The 12,573-nt window shown below is 46.1% G+C and overlaps 5 protein-coding genes across 5 annotated transcripts; 2 read left to right on the top strand and 3 right to left on the bottom strand.

The window, feature by feature from the left end:
- Nucleotides 1-616: 616 nt before the first annotated feature.
- CNBI1690 (hypothetical protein) lies at nucleotides 617-2,028 on the bottom strand (the record flags this gene model as incomplete). The annotated part of the gene is made up of 3 exons (XM_768462.1): nucleotides 617-641; nucleotides 698-934; nucleotides 1,010-2,028. The coding sequence occupies 3 exons, from the start codon at nucleotides 2,026-2,028 to the stop codon at nucleotides 617-619; spliced, it is 1,281 nt and encodes a 426-aa protein (XP_773555.1).
- Nucleotides 2,029-2,577: 549 nt separating this feature from the next.
- On the bottom strand, nucleotides 2,578-3,353 carry CNBI1700 (hypothetical protein; the record flags this gene model as incomplete). Its single annotated transcript, XM_768463.1, has 4 exons — nucleotides 2,578-2,656; nucleotides 2,760-2,855; nucleotides 2,906-3,270; nucleotides 3,309-3,353. The coding sequence occupies 4 exons, from the start codon at nucleotides 3,351-3,353 to the stop codon at nucleotides 2,578-2,580; spliced, it is 585 nt and encodes a 194-aa protein (XP_773556.1).
- Nucleotides 3,354-3,532: 179 nt separating this feature from the next.
- Nucleotides 3,533-4,333, top strand: CNBI1710 (hypothetical protein; the record flags this gene model as incomplete). Its single annotated transcript, XM_768464.1, has 2 exons — nucleotides 3,533-3,789; nucleotides 3,850-4,333. The coding sequence occupies 2 exons, from the start codon at nucleotides 3,533-3,535 to the stop codon at nucleotides 4,331-4,333; spliced, it is 741 nt and encodes a 246-aa protein (XP_773557.1).
- Nucleotides 4,334-8,061: 3,728 nt separating this feature from the next.
- CNBI1720 (hypothetical protein) lies at nucleotides 8,062-9,232 on the top strand (the record flags this gene model as incomplete). Its single annotated transcript, XM_768465.1, has 6 exons — nucleotides 8,062-8,138; nucleotides 8,211-8,273; nucleotides 8,334-8,351; nucleotides 8,414-8,583; nucleotides 8,645-9,093; nucleotides 9,149-9,232. The coding sequence occupies 6 exons, from the start codon at nucleotides 8,062-8,064 to the stop codon at nucleotides 9,230-9,232; spliced, it is 861 nt and encodes a 286-aa protein (XP_773558.1).
- Nucleotides 9,233-9,634: 402 nt separating this feature from the next.
- On the bottom strand, nucleotides 9,635-12,558 carry CNBI1730 (hypothetical protein; the record flags this gene model as incomplete). The annotated part of the gene is made up of 13 exons (XM_768466.1): nucleotides 9,635-9,753; nucleotides 9,801-9,871; nucleotides 9,928-9,959; nucleotides 10,004-10,126; nucleotides 10,178-10,308; nucleotides 10,511-10,617; nucleotides 10,814-10,957; nucleotides 11,499-11,744; nucleotides 11,800-11,872; nucleotides 11,942-12,014; nucleotides 12,075-12,111; nucleotides 12,179-12,194; nucleotides 12,246-12,558. The coding sequence occupies 13 exons, from the start codon at nucleotides 12,556-12,558 to the stop codon at nucleotides 9,635-9,637; spliced, it is 1,485 nt and encodes a 494-aa protein (XP_773559.1).
- Between the last annotated feature and the right edge of the window lie 15 nt (nucleotides 12,559-12,573).

The following is a 12,573-nucleotide window of genomic DNA, read 5'->3' on the forward strand; positions in this document are numbered from 1 at the left end:
ATTCGAGGCCGTAGTCCAATTAGGGATTAGGAGCCATGTGACCCCGATCAACAGAGATGGCTGAATGAGAAGCTTTATGATATACGGTTATGTGCTTTTAGGACAGTTGCTAGCGTATGGAAGTATTTTTTTGCATGTCTGCAGCTACTAATAAAAGTATGTGTACATACCTGAAAAGTAAAACAGAAAGGAAAAATCGGGCATCGAAATTATAGGAAGCATCCATTCGGATCACATTTTGTACGAGGCGGGCAACTTTCCTGACGACTGATGTAACCCTCTCAGCACTACACATTTGATCTGCACCACCAACTCTTCCTGAGGCAATCCCGACCATCTTGATGCCGCAGTATCGTCTCAAGTAAAAAGAGATCTACCATTCCCGAGTCAGCTCTGTCTTTGATAGTACTGATAAGATGAGATAGACGCTTTTGAGTTTTCTTCTTTTTTTCAGACTGGCGTGCGATATGGAGATGAGTCGACTCATCTTCAACGGTAGGTCGCGACTAAAAAAATTCTGGTTTGACCAAACGACCATCTTGGTACCCTAAATATGTTCCGCCATGGCCGATGATATTTCTCTGCTCTCTCGCCCAATGTGTACCTTCGGATTAGGCTACACGTTAAGTGCAATAGTGCGTCTAGTATATGACGTGTGGTTAGCGAAATGGAGACTGTTCTGTTGCAGAGAACGTACTTGTTCTTCGTGATCTGTATGCACACCCTACAACCTCCGGTATTACCTTTCACTTTGACGGATTGTCCCTCATAAAAATCACAAGAGTCCAAAACGGACTGAAGCTCTTCATTCGCATAGTCCATCAAGTCCATGCCTTCTTCATCGCGTTTCAATTTACGCAGGCGCTTATCAGAAGAAAGATAACATGTACCGTAATTGGTAAAACGGATACGATATGGCTGCTGTTCGCTCGACCTAAGGAGCAAGTTAGCAAGTCTGCATTATCAGTCATCCTGGACAATTTAGATCCAATGAAGATAGAACGCTTACGCCTTTCTTTCATTTACCAGGTATTGACTGAACAAAAAGATAGAATACTCTAGTATCTCATCCAGGTGAGATTCCCCCCGATCCTCAAGATCTTCCAACTCCTCAGGCGCCAGGTCAAAGGTCACTTCATCTGCCTCCCAACCTGATTTCAGGACCTCCATGTGAGCGTTGTGTAAGTTACAACTGCTTCCTTCAGGGCCCCCTTCAGGGCCCAAAAACCCGATGTATTCCAACAGCGCCGCCGTACGAAAACGATAAGCAATATATGGATCACTTATGAATCCATAATTAGGCCACATAGGAATATCGGCTCTCCATTCCGGCATAAACAGGCAGACGTGTTTCACATGCATCGACTCCCAAAGTCGCGTGCGAGGGCGGAAATTAAGAGAGTCTGCTTTTTCTGTCAGGTCGGTAGATTTAGTCTCGAAATATTGCTCCATGAATTGACGACCAAAAGAAACTTCGGTCATCCCTGGAAAGAAGTCGCATTCTGCCCAATCGTGTAGATCATGTATACCCTTGATGTGTTTGTCTACATATTTGTATAGCTTGTCGAGGATATCGACGAATTGCAAGTACGCTGTATGGGTTTCAAAGCCCAAACAGCGACAGTGTCGCAACAGGCGAAACTTGCGGATAATATGGGGAAGAGTCACTGGGATGTTGCGTTCTGAATTATAATCACTTGTTTGGTATGGTATTGGCGACCAGTTATGAAGCACGTCTACTACCTCCTTTTTCTTGGTTCTTGCTCGCAAGTCGTACAACCCGTTAAAAAAAGTCTTGCAGTTCTTGTCATTGATCATGATGATCTCGTAAAGTCTCCAAGCATGCGCTTGGTACATTCGACGTGATATCAAAAGAAAGTCAATGAGGTGAGGAGCGCACAGGCGGTCGACCGGATCTTCGAGATAAAGGACGAAAATCCGGTTGCGAACTTCAGCGGGGAGGGGCTCTAAAGTCTGTATGTCAATCAGAGGAGCGGGGCGATGAAGATGACAGTGTGCGCAGCTCATGATGTGCTGCTGCTGTTGCTGTTGAACTTATTGATGAAGATTTGATGTAAAGTAGATTGACAACAAACAGTCGAAGAGTAACTTGTGGTTCGTTGGAGCGAACGAATGGTTTCCAACGTGACAGCTGTGAAGATCCGAACGCGTTAATTAAGCAAATTATGTGATCGAATAAAGAAAGTGGTGATGTCAACAGTTGTATTTAATTAGCCATTTTTGCCAAAGCTTACGTATTTACAATTGCAGTATTGTGTGAACCTGCAGTCATGTACAAAGATGAAAAAGAATCCAAAACTGGCATTGGCCCAAGCTTTTAAATTGGGATGACAATGCACATTCGCCGATTGAAGTACTGCGATGCTTAACCAATCCTGAGCCGCGATATCTACCGATATCTTTGCAAAGGGCTACACACAACTTACCAATAGGATGTACAGTCTGCACTCTCCTGAAGTGGCCTAATTTAGAAAGAAGAGGGACGGGATGAGGTCAGACAAGCGAAGTAAGATATATCAGAGAACAAATGATGCATGTTGATGCTGTATCTGACGCCTATTGGCGTCGGCCTAATAAAGAGAGGACAGTAGGGGGCTGGGGAAGATCTGTAGGGGTGAATCGAGTAAATGTTTGTCTACAGATGATGATCAACAGCGTCAGCGATAAGGAAGAGCATACGATGCAGTACTTTTCAAGTTCATGCCAGGCAGGCAAAACGAAAAGGCACGTCAACTCACGTCCCGAAGTTTCGGCGTTCCACTCGGTTGTGTTTCTTTGCTGACTTTGCATTTGTTTGAGTTCTTTGACCGTGAACGGGGTAACCAGCTGCGTGTCTATAGATCGTTAGCCTTGTTTCACCACAAGTCAGAAAAGCGTAACCTACCGTCGACCTCTATATGTTCCAACCATTCTCAAATGCGCAATATCCGCCTGCATCGCCCTCCTCTTTTCTGTCTCTATCTTCAAATCATCCAACGGGTCTTCCTGGCCTTTTCCCTTTCCTTTGTTCAATTCTCCAAATATCGCTGGATGCCCAACAGGCTTAAGGACTTTTCCTCCGGGCGGAGCAAGCTCAATTTGCTGTTCAGACGGTCTAGCGGTGGTGGATGGTGATGAAAGATATGCGGAGAGAGCGGTGACTTGGGGTTCTGTCAATTGAGCGACAGTGGCTTCAGAGTGAATACCGAGACGAGGGAGAAGCCGGGCAGAGAGAGCATGAGAGATGCCGTAGAATGTCAAAAGCGCGATCTGACGAGTCAGTAGGAACGACGGAAATGGTGACCTACCTTGAGGGGCTTGTGATCTGGAAGGTTGTGTCCGAGGAGGTGCATTGTGTATAGACTGTTAGGTATGCAGAATATGGGATTCTGTGTAGGAAATGGTAGATGTTGCGAGCGCAAGAAAAACGGTGCCACACGATCAGACTCCGGGTATTTCCGTCATACCTAATTTCTATCTCCTCTGACATTTCCACATGTCCATACAAATCCCAGCCATAAAACTATACAAGATGACGGGCCCCAAACCCAACCCCACCAATACGCTTCCTCAAGCATACAAGATTGTCCACCAGATCCTCTCCTCAGCGAAATCTGGCCTCCATACAAAAGACATTGTCAAACAAGGTGTCGCTCTTTATGCCGACCAACTTCCCCCGCAGGCGTTTGAGATTGAAGAACCAGTTGATGAGAGGAAACACAAGGGCAAAAAGAAGCATATTCCAGAGCCCAAACTTGTTCCTCCAGGGCACCCTTTCATCTCAACCAAGTGAGTGGGTCAGAGTACCTAAAATACCGAAACACGGTTAATTGATTCGTTTCTAATCAGCTTCCTCAAGCACCACGTTCTTCCTACCCTCCAGTCCCAGAATCTTATTTACAAACACGCTGTTCCTCTAGAAGATTCTGAATCTGCTCCTTCGACATCAACGAAGCGTGGACAGGCGAGACGCCAATTCGTTTGGTCATTGAGAGAACTTCCCGACGTTGAAAGCCAATCAACGTCTTGGTCCTACTCTGAGCATTGGCAAAGGCTCCTTTCTGGAGCTCACCCAAAAGATGTTGGAGCTGAGCATAAGCACTTTATGGAACAATTGAAGAAGGATCAGAGAAGACAAGCTGTTGAGAGCGGAGCCGAGAGGAGAACAGAGGAAGAGATCAGGGCATGGGAAGACAGAAAGGTTGGAGTGACGACTGAGAAGGAGAGAGGACACCTGAACAAGAGGAGGGAACTCAAGAGGCCTCAGAAGGAGTGGAAGAGGTATGGCAGGTGGGAGCAACTATTCAGGGATCAAGGAACCGCCACTGTTTAACCCATGTATTCGCATTCAGCATTTGACACCATTATTCTCCTTTCGACAATGTCTTCGAGAAAGAGGAATACATGCATCGACAATTCTGTATAATCAGTGTACTGACAACTCTTCTCTTACCAATTGATAACTTTTCTGTAATAGGCTTTTGACTTTTTCTCATCTTCCTTCCCCATTTGACAACTACAAAAACCGTCGCGTTGATCACCGTGATGATGATCGCGGATGAGATGGCGAAATTTCTCAAACCCCATCCGAAACACCATGGTGTAATTGCGTATTCTTGAAAGTACATTAGCCGTAACGTGCTCCCCTACGGATTCGAAAAAAAACCTACAAAACCAAACGTAGAACACATCGCTAATGAGATAGTGGAAAGCAAGTACGGCGCCGCATCTTGAGCACATGCCTGAAAACCATGTTCGTCTTTCGGTCTGATAGGATGGAAGCAGTCGAATGCGTAGGTCAGTCAATATCGTGGCCAGAGGTCCCACCAAATTGACAATAAAACACCCCAAGATGTAAACAATCCAGTGGGCATCATAGTAAGGACCAAGACCCGTCATGAGCAAATCAATAGGAGTGAGTATGGTGGGTATGATATATAGCTTCAACTTGTGCTCTGCTTCCGCAATACCGCGATTTTTCTTTGCTTGACGAAGCACAACAAAGGAATTCGTGAAATAACCTCTAAACGCAGCGCTACATTTCGAGTCAGTCATCGTTTAGCAACGGTGAAGGCAGAGCAGACGTACCCGGGTATAGCAGAGATGAATGGTGACAAGAAACTAAGTCCAATTTTGACTTGTCGAGAAGCTGTAAGGGGGTTCTGCCAAAATACCACTGGAAATAGCAGCGATTATTAATCTTCGTCAGCATGTCATCCGTTCTGGTTTGACCTTTACCTGACTAGCGATTGAAACAGATCTGATAGGTTGCAAACATCAACCCGCTCCACCAGATCAAAGGTAGTCTCGGTAGTAAGAGTGGCTGAACGAAACCTCTCATGAGAATTCCCGCGGCATGTTTGCGAGGCCTTTGCGTATTTCCAGAACTTGGGGCCAGGCCATGGGGTTGAAGCATAAGGTGTACTAGTAGTAATTGTTAGCTTAACATGATATGATGTCATCATTGCCGATAATCCCTTTTTATCTCGGTCTTCGACGCTGCTACTTTCCTCTGAAGGCAGAGCTGGAACGAAATTGCAGCCTTGTCGGGGGGGTGGGTCAATGGAGGTTACGTATCTGTTGGTCTCTTCGTGGACATTCGTAAGGCGTTCACGTTGGAAAGAGGTTTCTTCGAGGAAAAAGAAAGAGCACAAAGCCAACGATAGCCATCCAACCGGTCGAGAGCCACTGTTGGATAGATCAGTGGCTAGTCATACGGTAGAAGGTAGACAGACTGACGTACAATGATCACTTTCCAACCAATACCCTCGTAAATGTAGCCCGATATTAGGATAGGACCCTCCATGCAGGAAAAACTAAAGATCAGCCCTATCTCGGCCAGGCTTGGACTTACAACATCTGCCATCGATACCTCAACCAAGGTGAATGACGGTGAAATGAAAAAGCCCAATAGCACTCTACTGGCTCATCATTGGCCGTTTCCTCTAGCGAACGCGGTCCAAAGGTTGACGAAGCTGCCCCAAATGCAGATACTAGGTAAGCTGGTTTCTTTCCAAATGCAATGGAGCATGGCTGGGATATGAGTGTCGAGATACCGACGAAAAGATAGAGGTATCCGGTACCGACATGGAGTTGATCAAGGGAAAGACCGGTGGAAGGGGAAAGGGGATCAAAGACGGAATAGAGGTCTGAAGATAGGATAGAGGCTGATATAATATACCTAAGGTTGTTGATTAGCTATAACTATGTTGTCACCAGTGCATTTATCAAATTACAGAGAAACACAAGCGAGCATCAAGTACTTTTTGCCTTTGACCCAATTGAATGAATCGTTTGGATCTTTACTGGGAGTAGGGATGAGCATTATCCCCGAAGAGGTGTGCTGTCCTCCTCGCCGCCCCATTGGTATATCCTTGCTGTTCCGGGAACGTCCAAATAATCTTCGCCCATGCTTTGTTATTCTTGTCCAAGTTATTAGAAGCCGCAGCCCCTTCACTCTTTCACAGCTGAAAGGATATATAGCCGCAAGCTCTCCACCATTTGATCTCTCAAGCGCCTGATAATGTATTGATCCGCTGACTAACGATGAGTTGACTTGTGATAAGTGTCTGTTGCATAGGAAATACTAAGCGAAAGCTGGAAAGTGTAGAGCTAACGAACAGCCTTGGAGAAAGTAATCCTCCCGGGCGTTTAATGAGGCCGCGCGGAAAGGACGGATGGCAAGGCGCAATTGAGATTCTCGGCGCTTAGAGGTAACCTTTCTTAGCGCCCTTGTTGTCACACTTACCCATCTTTGCTATGTTCCTCTGCCCATTCACCTCAAGTGACATCCACATTACGTATTGATGAAGTTACCTGATCTGAACTTTTCAAAGCTATTACTCCTTCGTGTAGTAGTGGAGAGAAGATTAATTAACTAATAGTCAAATTCGGTGTAAGGGTCCTAGTAATAGAGAATACTGTCATCAGCAAAGATCATCATTTCATACCGACGAGGAAGCAGCCCCAAAATATGGATAGTCTCCATCCCTTTCCTCGCTAAGATGACTCACTCCGAGCTACGATGAATGATCGTCTTTTATCCCATTAGCCCTGAGCCCTCTATTTCCGGCCTTATCAAACCTCGTTGTTGCTGAAAGCAGCAGCTGCTGCTCCTTGCGATATTTAAGCATATATTTACAATGCAATGTTCCATGGTTGAGTTGCTATCTTGAAACGTAGCGGAATAAGGTGAAAGAAGAAGGCGTCTTTTTTTCGGTTGAAACCCATGGGCATTGTCGCTATAGGAATCATGATCCATCCTCCGCCGAACTCGAGAAGTGTTCGCTGCTCGGCATGAAGTCACCTGATCTCGGTCTTGCTCGGTCTCCTCTCGGCGATTGTCCAGCGTTATTATGGTCTCCTCTTGGAATGTCTCGGCTTCTTTTATGAGCGACCAACAAATGAGGCCGTACTGTGCATTGTCGATCTCCCCTCGCCGAGGACGGCCGGACATATATACATTACTTTCATCCTGCAATCCCCACTGTTCCCGGCCCCCAGCAACAAATCTGCCACTATCTTCCACAATATGCTCGACTGTACGACTGCCTAACTGAATTTATGACATGGCTTCGAAGCTCACCATACACTGTATAGGTATAACACCAGGCTGGTGTAATTATGACGTCGGATCTGTTAATACTGTCACTGGGAAGGTTGTATGGCAGGGTTACATGTACAAGCCCAGCCTTGCTGCTTCAGAAACGTACGTCTTCTATGCATCTGTAGCCAATACGTAAGTACTGACATCTATTTCAGTTATCTTCCGCTTTTTACGATAATAACAGGTAAATTGAGTTTTCACCTATAGAAGATCATAAGGTAACCCACTTATCTGAAGCAATTCTGGTGGTCTTGACTTTTTACCGACGCATATGGTGGGCCATTTATACTATTCTCTGCGGTGCTGTTTGTAAGCTTTTCTCCTTATCACTCCACCTACAAAAGAGCTAATAACAATTTTTATGTAGTGGAAGTCTTAGGGGTACGTTTCCCGGACTGCTTCACTCATAGGAGTAAAATTACTGAGCAGAGAGATGTTAGTGGGCAGGAAGGTATATGAGCGCAAGTAGTATCCAATGGGATCCCTCAAACGGAGGGCAGTGGACTACTGATAGCAATGGGTTTATAATGCAGTAAGTTCTGGGGGTCACTTGGTCCCTCAAAACTCCAGTCCTTGCTAATTCAAGCTCCTACCCTTTTTACAGGATTGTCTGCTTGATTATCGGCCCCACATTCTTTTCGGCAGCCAACTATATCATTCTCGGAAGGTATGTGCTTTCTTTCTGTGTGCTTGGAGCCTTGGAGGGCTGATGATGGAGAATAACCAGAGTGGTACGCAGAACTGGGTAAGAATCTTAAACCTATAAGTATGATTGTGCCCTAACCACTTTTGCCCGATACTCTGCAGGTCCAATTACTCTTCCATCACACCCTCGTCTTTCTCCGTCATGTTTACGATCACGGACTTCTTTTGTCTGTTGGTTCAATGTGCAGGAGGCGGCCTGGTTGGAACCGCCGATACCGACTCTGGCATGCAAAACGGGTTGTATGTGATGGCCGCTGGTGTGCTCGCTCAGCGTAAGGACCTTTTCCTTTGCACTGCGCGGGCCTTTGAGCAGCGTACTGATGATGACTATAGTTGCTGTCACTTTGGCTTATATCTTCATGCTCAGCGAATTTATCTATCGCCATGCCAAATCCAAGAAAGCATCTCGGCAGTACGACTTACTTGCATGGGCCAAGATCTGCTGTTGTTGCTGCGGTAAACGCAAGCGCCAAAGTGTCGACTCGAGCCACCGAATGGACGATGCGAATAAGACAGAGGCGGGGTTTACAGCTTCGAATGAGGGTGAACAAGAAGGTGAAGATAGGAAATTTGTCAATTTGGTCCTCTGCACCTTGATAGTGGCTACAGTCCTCATCGTCGTCCGGTACGTACTTTGCCAATTTGCTCTCGAGACGCTCTTACATTTGTTTTTCACCCGCAGATCTGTCTACCGTTGCATTGAGATGCTCAACTTTCAGCCTAATCACCCTGGTGCTTATGGGGACCAAACACTTTTCTTAGTTTTGGATTCTGCGTTCATGGTGAGTAGATGGAATTAGCGAAAAGGGAAAGATTGCGGCTGATGGGCTTCTTGAGCTTGCTCTTCTTATTGTGTACGCTTTAATACACCCTGGGTGGATTTTGGCTAGGACCTTAGGGTTAAGCCGCCCTGTTGTATAGTGCTGGGATAGTTTGCGCAGGATTAAAAACTGGTCACAGGTTTGATGAAATTAGGATGGATTTAGACGCATTAAGCTAGACGACATCATCCTCATATCCGTCAATTTGTTTCAAGATCGCCAAGCATGGGCATCAATGACGAAAACCTCAAGCTTCTCTGGGAACTTATTCACAGCAATCCTGGTCAAATAAGAACTCATTAAGACATCTAGTAAATAGGATCTAGATATTGCCTTCCGAAGGTACTTGAGACTCCTCTCCTGATGCTTGTACATGTGTAGATTCGGATCTGGACGTGGGAGATTCCTCTTCTCCTGGTGAAAATTGTTCGAATCCGCTCACTGGCATGGCACGAATCATTTGAAGCACTTGAAATACCGATGCACTAACCAAAGCAGTCAGCTAAAGATCGAAACACATTAACTTTCGCAAACGGTCTACAGACACAAGGGGTGCTTTTTGGGCAGCAACAGAGAACGTTTGAAAAAGTTGATCGATATCGGCGTCAAGAGGAATCGTGGCTAAAGCAGATAAGTATTGCATGTTGCTTGTCTGGAAGTAAACCTACCTATGTTTTCCCCCAGTTGAGTGAGGCGTTTGACTTCCCGTATAAGGATTTTACAAGCCAAAGTCCAAAGACTGGTTTACAATAAAAGTCATCTAAGTATTCATACATGAAAATAAGTGCCACTCACATGAAAAGAGATAAACTGGGAGGGAGAGCACCCTGACACCAGCAGTGAGCTCCTTGTCCAGAGCGACGATACGTACGTTGGCATTTGTAATCCTCATCAAATCCACTATCCTTCGAGCCTGATATAAAGCAGCATCATTGGGTGATTCATAATCGTTAGTGTCAGCCAAGTACATTCTCGTTGCGCTCAGAATAGTTTGCTACACATAATAGACCGATCAGTTCACTCTTATTCGGGACACCATACGCACCATCATAAAGACTGTGGCGGCTTTCAATGGGTCAGAGGTTGCAGGTTCGAAAGACTTCAGTTCCTTCGGTAGTGAGGATGCGAAGCGTTCTACAACGGAATTCAAATCAAAGGTCGAGGATGAAGAGTTGGCTGTTGTTAAAGAAGATGGTGTTGGAGATGATGCAAAGTGGGAGGTGAAGCGTCGTGGAGGGAGTGGAGGCAGATGATGTTCGTGCCAGGACGACGGATAGCGAGAAGAGATATTTTGGAAAGTGGAGTAATAAAGAAGAATTGTGGCTTGGATGATATATACACTACATCCGTCAGAGAAGCTTGATACTGAAAAACTCACAAATGAGCTCGAGAATAATGGTCTTCTTGTGCAATGGTCGCCTTAAATAGGTCCGAGACATACACGTCCGGCGACGGTGGATCCTTGGCAATCGAATCAGCCGCGTTCTGCAAATCATTACAAGAATCTTACAGGTCCATATTCTGGCCATGGCCTGGGTAGTGGCGTGCGGATCTGTGCCAAGTCAATATTGGCAGGAAGCCCAAATGCGATTGAGGCCGCTAAGTCCAGCATAATCACGTCCCAGCTGGCAACACTCTGAATGAGAAACAATAGTCTCTTTGCAAGCGAAAATCCACCCACAATGCATAGATACGGTCCGCTATCTCAATGTAATCCCTGGCTGGGAGGCATATTGGGTTTCGAGTGCGAAGGAGTAATTCTCGGCGAGGACCTCCAAGATCGGTGGAAGACGAGATGTGCTCAAAGCCGGCAGAGAGGACGATCCTAATTGATTCTCAGTGAGAAACTGCCTCGATTCTCATGCGCTCTCACTAACCGACATGCGGTACTTGTCATCAGTACAGCCTGGAACCGTCAGTGACAATTAACGCAGATAGTTTGGGCCCAGAGTCACCTCTGCTTTTCGACTTTGTCCCCACAGCCATTCTGCCATTAGAGCCGCAGCTCTCATCAAATCCAACATATTTCCTGGCAACGAAGCTGAATCCTTTATTGCCTCTTTCAAGGCAAAATCACCTTTCTCGAAGAAACTCTCTTCCCTGGCTCTTATGTGTTCTAACGGCGAAGCCTGGCAAACACTCAAAAACTGAATGTCAGCAGCTAGTCTTGATGTGTGCCCTTACCATAGCATTCAGCAGGGCGGGATGAGGTCTGTCTAAAGGGTCAGAAGAGATCAGCCGTTCATAAAAGCGGGCTATATTCATCTCCATGCCAGAAGATACTTGGTTTGAAAAGTACAGCCACAAACTACAGCCTCGAATCAGAGATCACGGAAAGCACTTCGTATGTAGTGAAACATACATACCAATGCTCTTGAGCTGTAGCATCCATATCTGGTACATCTGTGGCACGGGGGTCAGGGATTGATAACAACCATGAGAGATCAACTTCGTCCAAATGTGAAGGCATTGGTTGATTCCTCTCTCCTAAGGAAGGTTGATGAAAGAAGGCCAAATTAGACGTAGTCTGATGCAGTTCTTGCCTAGGTGGGTCCAGGCCAGGAGTCTGAGATTGAGAAGCTCGCTGTCTGGGAGAGTAAGGATGTGTCACTCTATAGGAATGCAAGTTCAGCCAAAGGGCAATGAAGGAATAACAACGTAACATACGCTCTTGGAGGGTCAAGGGCTCGGAGGGATTGTGTACTGCGATCTCCATCCACTGTCCTTCCAATGTTGGAGCCTGAAGAACATAGATCGACATGTATCACTCATAAATAGCAACAATTGGAGAACCCCAAAGTTTACTCACGGGAAGGAGGGTAATGACAAGTCTTACTGTGTCGCACACAATTTGAACAGGCAGGCTTCTCTGCCGGGCATCTCTACATACTCGTACGATTACTATTCAAAGTCGGAGCCCATTGATGGATGATAAGACTCACCACCTTTCTGGCCTTACACTCACTACATGCAGAGCCTCTACGGACTGTGAATCAGCATGGGACATAAGCTATGCAAAAAGTGACTGCTTTGTTTGGCGATGTACTTCGTTAAAGGTGGGCCTATCTCAAAGAATTAATATCTGGTGGGGTCATCTTCGGAAAGCTACTTACGCTTGTCGAAACGGTACTGGGCATGGCTGCTTCTCATAATGATGTCGGTAGTGAATAAGGGAGATGACTGTATGCATTGGCAGAAGTGCTTTCTGCCAACAAAATATAATAGCCAGCGCTTTGTTGCCCGTCGCTGACCGACACATCGCCGAGATATCGGCCATCGACCCCCTAACAAATAGAAGCCGAAGCGTGCATGCCGAAGCTCCGTAGCCATCAACGTAGAGCCTCGCTCGCTCCACTGACTGTACGTATTGCATGTACACAGCCGCGAACGGATGCTCGACGGCTGTACGTCTCCGCAATATGTCATGCATGCGTGCGTGGT

This window comes from Cryptococcus neoformans, chromosome 9 (assembly GCF_000149385.1).
Source record: "Cryptococcus neoformans var. neoformans B-3501A chromosome 9, whole genome shotgun sequence".
Taxonomy (NCBI): Eukaryota; Fungi; Basidiomycota; class Tremellomycetes; order Tremellales; family Cryptococcaceae; genus Cryptococcus; species Cryptococcus deneoformans.